General features: G+C 38.9%; 1 protein-coding gene across 1 annotated transcript; it reads left to right on the top strand.

The window, feature by feature from the left end:
• The first annotated feature begins 272 nt into the window (after nucleotides 1-272).
• LOC145238848 (2-aminoethylphosphonate--pyruvate transaminase-like) lies at nucleotides 273-7,403 on the top strand. Its single transcript, XM_080102128.1, has 8 exons — nucleotides 273-366; nucleotides 422-554; nucleotides 1,603-1,735; nucleotides 2,141-2,354; nucleotides 3,014-3,173; nucleotides 4,004-4,171; nucleotides 6,327-6,493; nucleotides 7,134-7,403. The coding sequence occupies exons 1-8, from the start codon at nucleotides 273-275 to the stop codon at nucleotides 7,295-7,297; spliced, it is 1,233 nt and encodes a 410-aa protein (XP_079958254.1). The 3' UTR covers nucleotides 7,298-7,403.
• Nucleotides 7,404-7,565: the final 162 nt, after the last annotated feature.

Below are 7,565 nucleotides of genomic sequence, written 5' to 3' on the forward strand. Positions count from 1 at the left end.
TCCGTTTTAGGCATTAAAATTGACAGGATTGTTTGTAAGTGTTGTCAGTTTTTTTTCCACTCATGATATAGCGGAGTTGGTTTAGAACTGCAACAATTTCTTGAAAAAAATCCAACATAAAATCAACCAAATATATATAACCTATGTAATTGACTGTCACAATAGCCCTTATTACGTCACAGATGAACATTAAATGCCAGTCAACTTTTTACGTGCAGTATAAACACAATGTAATCGTTAGTTCAAATAAAGATAAAATAACCGTAGTAAAAATGAGTTTTTTGATCAAAAACTGTCTTTCCCGTTCGGTCTGCCGATCCCATCTACTTCGGGCGAACGCTGCAATTTCTATTGGACGCAGAAATAGTAAGTTTGTGCGCCAAGTTTCAGCAGGTTGTTGGTTATCGAATATTTTCGGCAGATGCTGCAACCCCAACCCTCGGAACATCTAAGAAACTTTTTACACCCGGCCCACTCATGGTTACATCACGTGTCAAGTCTGCAATGATGGCCGACATTGGAACGAGGCATTCTGATTTCGAATATGTCATTAAGTGAGTGATTGGATGAGTGATAGGAGTAGGACTGGGCAGGGTTGCCAATGCCGGTGGAGTTGACTTATGTTATTTGCTTACCACATCTAATAAGCCGAAATCCCGAAAGTTTCAACAAATATCTTTTTGGAATTAAGCATTTCTGAGCACTTGTTTCGACTGTATATCTCGTACAGTACACTAAAAGAACGCATATATAACAATGCAACGTAAAAACACAAAACGCTGCAGTCTATTAATTATCATTAACATCAAATATTTACCTGATGAGGTAAAATTTCTCTTTGCTAAAATCGCCCCATCGGTACAATGTCGTTCCTTTTAAAAGCACTTCAGTCAACACAGTAGAAAAGTTTTAAAATAAAAAATCGGCATGAGATTTAATTTACACTGAACAAATGTTTCGTATTTAACAAAGTTTTTCATTTGTTGTTTTAAAAAACTGAGGGCTTCTTTAGAATAATGAAGTGAATTTTATTGCGACTAAACAAGGTAATACTACCTTTCTAACTTTCCCATTTACATGCGTTTTCTTGCAAATAGAAATCTTTAAGTTCCAACCAATCCCCTTCATACATTTTGATTGTTTAGCAGTGTATTAGGTAAGGTAAACATACGCAAGTACTGGGATCAGCCCTGAAGCATCAAATGCTGTACTCATTTATAGAGTATGGTGCGCCAGGCTTATTGAAGTCGTCATACCAAATCATGCCGGTTACCCAAGCATTCCCATATGGCAAGGCAAAGTTCTCTCACCTTGTCATCATGTTTTCTTAGCTAAGGTAAACATACACATGTACTGGGATCAGCCCTGAAGCGTTCATCCAGTTCAACAATCACAACTGTCGTGGGTTCGAATCCCACTGCGGGCTTGATTTTTCTAGCTTGTGCCTTACCATTCATGGTGGCAAATGCTTGTGAGGCGGCTTGATTCGGTGTGACGCCTAAAATATGGCTGGTTTGCTATTGCATTCATTTATGTTGCTGATCCAGAACCGCGTATCCTTATCTTGCCCCTGTAAGTAAATCCCACCACATTTTGTCACAGATATGTGCGGAGTGCAGTGCTGGGAGTTGCTGGTGTAAGCGCGGATGAATATTCAACCATCCTTGTGCAGGGAAGCGGAACGTTTGCCAACGAATCAGCGATCTCCTCAATGTTTTCAAAATCGAGCGGGAAGGTGACATCACAGAAAGAAAAATTCTATTTCATTTAGTCAAAACCTCTACAAAAGATATTTTATTTTGCATACATTCGAATAGATCAATCATCAAATGATAGCACGCCAGGCCCATTGAACCTTTATACCGGGCTCACCACTGAGCCTGTGTAGCTCAGTTGGTAGAGCGCGAGTCCCAGAAAGACTCCTGTCGTGGGTTCGAATCCCACCGCAGTCTAGATTTTTCTAGTCTAAGCCTTGCCATATGGTGGTGAATGCTTGGTGACCGGCTGATTCGGTATGACGCCTTCAATGGGCCTGGCGTACTGTGATTTCTATATAAGCGTGCCGTAATCTCTGGTCTGCATCGACGCTTCAGGGCTGATCCCAGTATGAATGTATGTTCATCTTACACCCCCCCTACAGGTTGTGGTGATGCAGAACGGAACGTACGGACGCCGGATGAACGACATTTGTGCTCTGGCTGGGGTCAGAACCTTACCAATTCCGATGGACCTCGATAAACTCCAACATACGCTTGCTCAAAACAAAGATATCACTGGTGTAGTCATGGTTCATTGCGAAACATCGTCTGGTGTAATAAACCCTGTGGCAGCCGTCGGAAAAATTGTGAAATCTCACAACGAAAGTAAGTTTGTGAAATTAACTTTTTGTCGGCAAATTTTTGTCACAAAATGTTTGTATGGTATTTTTTTATTGCATGTGAACAAGTTAACTCATATAACCAGTCGTGGGGTTACATTTTTTGTCAGGCGGTTCTATCACGAAAGTCGTATTTTCAGCCGGTTCTGTTACAAAAACACCATTGACAGTAACCAGTAATGCTAACTGGTTCGCTGATCTCATAAAATTTCGTGAGACGGTTCTGTAGAACCAGTGCGAACCGGCTGAAACCCACCACTGGTTATATTGAGCCCTATCCCTCATTTTTTACTATTACATTTAACAGCGATTCCCGGCATTTTTCGGCTATGTCTTCTTTACCAAAAGAATTTCGATCAACTTACACATTAAATATACATGTGTATACACTTCTAGAATTATTAGCAATACGACTTGGCATGTGAAGTATATATACAAAGCACATAAATGTTAAGTTTACACCATACGTGTGGGTAATGTACATTACTCCCGTACCAATGTTAGCTGCTGAGATTCGACCAAAAGCACTTTTTGCAGACAAACCATGACGATCCAAGTCCCATATACGGTTTCCTTATCATTAGCCACGAGTTAAAACCTGATCGTTTCACTGTTTTCTTGTGCAATGAGACATTTGCTTTCCAGACATCAGCTTCATGGTGGACGGGATGACCAGTTTAGGGGGATTACCCGTTGATTTGAGTGACATCGATATTATGACCGCTAGCGCCTGCAAGTGTCTGCAGGGAGTGCCTGGGATTTCTATTGTCATCGCGAAACGTGATGCAGTGGAAAAGTAAGTTGGCATTTGTTGCACAAATATATACGGTGTCTCGGCAGGTTGCTAAGAACCTAAGGATCTGATTCTGCTGGAATCTTACCGTAGATCTGTTTTCACTAAACTATTTAAAATATAGATATATTTTTGCGCGGTTATTTTTAATTTAACGTTGGGTAAAGGCAAATAATAAAATTGTATTTCCAACTATTGAAACATAAAGGTCGCGGTGGTATAAAGCAGTGGTCGGCAACCACCGGTCCGTGAGGGGTTTGTTACTGGGCCGCATAAAACTTCCTTAAGGTTCACATTGATTTAATTTTTTCAATGCTGAACATTTGTGGTTTTTAGAAGGTTGGCCCGTGATAAAAATTTCCGTTTCAAACCGGTACGCAGTGCAAAAAAGGTTGGCGACCCCTGGTGTAAATATAATGTCTTTCGAAACTACTGACCACGTTTTCCTGTTATTTTCTGGTGGACAGTGAAGTTTTCCTACTGACCTAAATAAAAAACGACTACAATACTTCGGAACAAAGTTAACTCACTTTTTTCATATCCTGCTAAATTGATTCTGGGAATCATTCCCTGTTTTGTTGTCATTGTTGTTTGCCTAATTCTAATTTTAATCCCTTTTATTGCTCTGTATAGACACTGAAGATGCTTTTTAGGGAAATTAGTTCGTTTTTATAACACTGTCAACTGATTTTACCCTGGAATTAAACATTTCCCAACTTGTAATACACATTTTTCATGCGTTAAAATCCCAACCTGGAACACCACAACAAGCTATGCAACTTACAACCACTCGTCACTGTTCATCATATTAAACGCCCATCTGCCATTTTCAGATGCCGTTACCGTAGCAACAGTATGGTACTCGATATCGCCCCTCAGCACGATTCGTTCGAGAACAACGGACAATTCCTCTTCACACCTCCCACCCACGTGATGCTCGCTTTCCGGGAAGCTCTTCTGGAGTTTGAGGAGGAAGGATCAATGGAGGGAAGATCAAAGAGGTTGGTGCCCATCACTTGATTTTATGAACCAGTGGTTCTCAAACTTTTTTATTGTCGGGGCCAAATGGTATTTTTTAAGTGTGTGGGGAGCCGCAAAAAACGAAACCATGACAAAATCACTAAAGATTATTACTTTGAAAGCTAAAATAGCAATGTTTGGTGGTTTTCTGAGGTCTGGTGCGAGCCGCAAAATAAGTAGTTGAGAGCCGCATGCGGCCCCGAAAAGCGAGTTTGAGAACCACTGTTATGGACGATAGCAGCGTGCGTGTGTTGCAGAGAAATGTTAAGAGCGTAAACGAGGTCTTTTGCATTAAGCTTCACCACACTGACACTTTTTACATCAGCCAATTGCGTAATTGTTTTTTATTAGCTCAGAACCTGTTTCTCCAATAATAGACTCCTATACAGGAGACGCTATGTTGACGATCACTAACAGACATGGGGCAATTCGTATTCGTCATTCGTATTCGAATGCATTCGAATACAGGTTTTGCCACCTTCGTGCTGTATTCGAATGATTTTGGCTTTCGTTCGATGGTGCATGAATACAATTCGAATAGTTGAAGTTAACTTTTGAACCAACAATTCATGAATACAAAAGCTTGAATAAATTTATTCGAATACAATTCGAATTGTTCTAGGTTTTTGCCAACATAAGAATTTGCAAATTCGAATACACGATATTTTTTACGAATACAATTCGAATTGTTATCAGCCTGTTTCTACGTAACAATTCGCAAAATCGAATACATGACTACATTTTTACGAATACAATTCGAATTGTTGTCAGCCTTTGGCAACGTAAGATACGTAAAATCGAATACATGACTACATTTTTACGAATACAATTGTCGATTACCTCCAGACTAGGAGTAGTCGAGAATATTTTGCTATATATTGTTGCCAAGTAGATTCGAATACAATTCAAATTGGCAGTGAATGTGACCTGATTTGACAAGTTTTTGATTATGTTACGAAACAATGACACATAGAAGTTTAATTGTGACGTTACATAAATGGAATTGTGTTACAAAGCTTGCAACATTGGGTTGTTCTCAGCACATGACAGGTGTAGCGTGTTCATGAAGCAAACATTTCATGTAAATTTGGTAAAATTTGTATAATGGAGACTTAAATTAGTCAAGCTGAGGTGGCAAACAAAGCGTTGGTTTACATTTTTACTAATAAATTTGCAATTCATAAACCCATGTTACTTTTTGATCGAATACCTTTTAAGTTTCGGGGCTCTTTTATTTCTTTTATTTTCCGCATCTGCAAATATCCGAATCGGTGCATTCGAATGCTATTCGAATTGTTTGCTTCTTACTACAACTGAACAATTCGTGATTACAAATAACTAGAACTATTAATTCGAATACAATTCGAATTGCTAGATCTCAAAAGTACGAAGTATTCATGAATAGGAATACACGCTTGGGGTTTATTCGAATAGTATTCGAATTACACGTTGTTGTTTTTTGGTCAACTATTCATGAATACTAATACTTGACACGTTTTATTCGAATACAATTCGAATTGCTGCCACCTTAACATTACGAAACAATTCGTGAATACGAATACTTGACTCGCATTATTCGAATACAATTCGAATTGTCGAACTTTGAAAAGTGCGTAGAAGTCATGAATACGAATACATGTCTTGGTTTATTCGAATAGTATTCGAATTACTTGTCGTTGTAGTTTGGTCAACAATTCATGAATACAAATACTTGACTCGTTTTATTCGAATAGCATTCGAATTGCTGTCACTCAAAAATTACCAGAGTATTCATGAATTCGAATACAGTCATGCAGGTATTCGTAAAGTATTCGAATACAGGACGCGTGTATTCGACCCCATGTCTGATCACTAAACAACTGTCGTTTTTTTTTTTCATTAGTAATCGATACCAGGCAGCAATGCTTATATAGCAGAATCAATCAAAAACTTTTCTGAACCCAAAGATAGATATTGCACCCTTGTGGACGTCATCACATTTGTATTCAAAACGATTTTGTTTTCACATAATTGTTTCGTAAAACAAACACTGTATTTGATTTTTTATCGATTGCATTAAGCCAGTTACGCTTGAACCCGGTTGAGGAACGCCGAGTTAAGATTTAAACTTGTTTTAATTTTTTTTCCAAATTACAGATACCGTGAAAACTGGAACGTGCTGACCAAGGAAATGGCCGATATCGGTTTTAAACAACTTCTTGACAACCGAGAGCATCCAGATTCATTCATTGTCACAACTTTCAAATATCCCAAGAACCCGCGGTTTATATTCGATGAGTTTTACCACAAACTCAGCAGCGCAGGTGAGAAACATACTTGATGGTTCACTCAACTTGAGTTGGGTTGGGTTTGGTTGAGTTTAAGAAAACATTGCGACATAAAATCCACTAACAAGAACCTGGAAACCGTTAAAGTGACGCGTGCCAATTTACATGTTATTTCCATGTAGTGTTGACTTCGCGTGCCAACGTTTTTGTGAGTAATAGTGGTTTGTGGCAGGCGATATCAATAATAAAAAGAAAGCAGAGTGTTTTGTGTGTGTAAGGCTGGATTTAAAGACTATTTAATGATAAACAACTGAAAACAAGCAGTGTAACAGGACAAAGACGTAAATTGGTTCGGTGTCATAAACAACCACCTTGAGTATCAACCTTGCCACGCGTGCCAGGGTTTGCCGACCGCTGCACTAACACGATCACCGGAAAATAGCAACCCATAGTTGAAATGTTGAAACACAAAGCAAAAAATAGAGGCCACAATTAATTAAGGCTAAACGCAACCGAAAATCAACAAAAAATCAACTTTTCAAAATCCGTTTTTAAACCCTCGAACCCTATTTTTGAAAAACGTAACCAAAACCGAATCAACGAAAAACATCTGTTGCTTATTTTTTTTAAATTAACTTTTTAAATCTTATTTTTCTCTAACAAACAATTTCACCAGGTCACGTTATTTGCCCGAAGCGCACCAACTATCCGAACAGTTTCCGGATTTCAACGATCGGAGACATCCACGTGGAAGATGTCCATTCTCTCATCAACAGCATCCGCGGAGTTTGCACAGAGATGAGGATCAGTCTCCCTCTAGTGGAAGGAAACATGCAATAATTATTTTGACGTTTTAATGTTAAAAACAAGATTTTGGCCAAGTTAGCTCTTGTTGGTTTGACCCGAACTCGACAATGTGGGTTCGAACCCCGTCAGAGGTGGAGATGTTCCGATATTCATTTTTAATATTTAAACTTTTGTATTTGAGTATGACTTTAACTTTTTAACAATTGAGAGTCCACGGTCGGCCGGTGGTGGCGCTATTGCTTGTGTTTTTGAAGGGGGCGTTATGTTGCTATAGCAACACTCTGTTGAATAACATCTGACA

Source organism: Phallusia mammillata, chromosome 1 (genome assembly GCF_965637545.1).
Source record: "Phallusia mammillata chromosome 1, kaPhaMamm4.hap1.1, whole genome shotgun sequence".
Taxonomy (NCBI): domain Eukaryota; kingdom Metazoa; phylum Chordata; class Ascidiacea; order Phlebobranchia; family Ascidiidae; genus Phallusia; species Phallusia mammillata.

Excerpts from the sequence above, each read along its gene's own strand:
- LOC145238848 (XM_080102128.1), top strand. The coding sequence starts at position 273 with ATGAGTTTTTTGATCAAAAACTGTCTTTCCCGTTCGGTCTGCCGATCC. Across the intron at positions 555-1,602 it reads GATTTCGAATATGTCATTAA|ATATGTGCGGAGTGCAGTGC; the intron begins GTGAGTGATTGG and ends ATTTTGTCACAG. Across the intron at positions 2,355-3,013 it reads CGGAAAAATTGTGAAATCTC|GCTTTCCAGACATCAGCTTC; the intron begins ACAACGAAAGTA and ends AATGAGACATTT.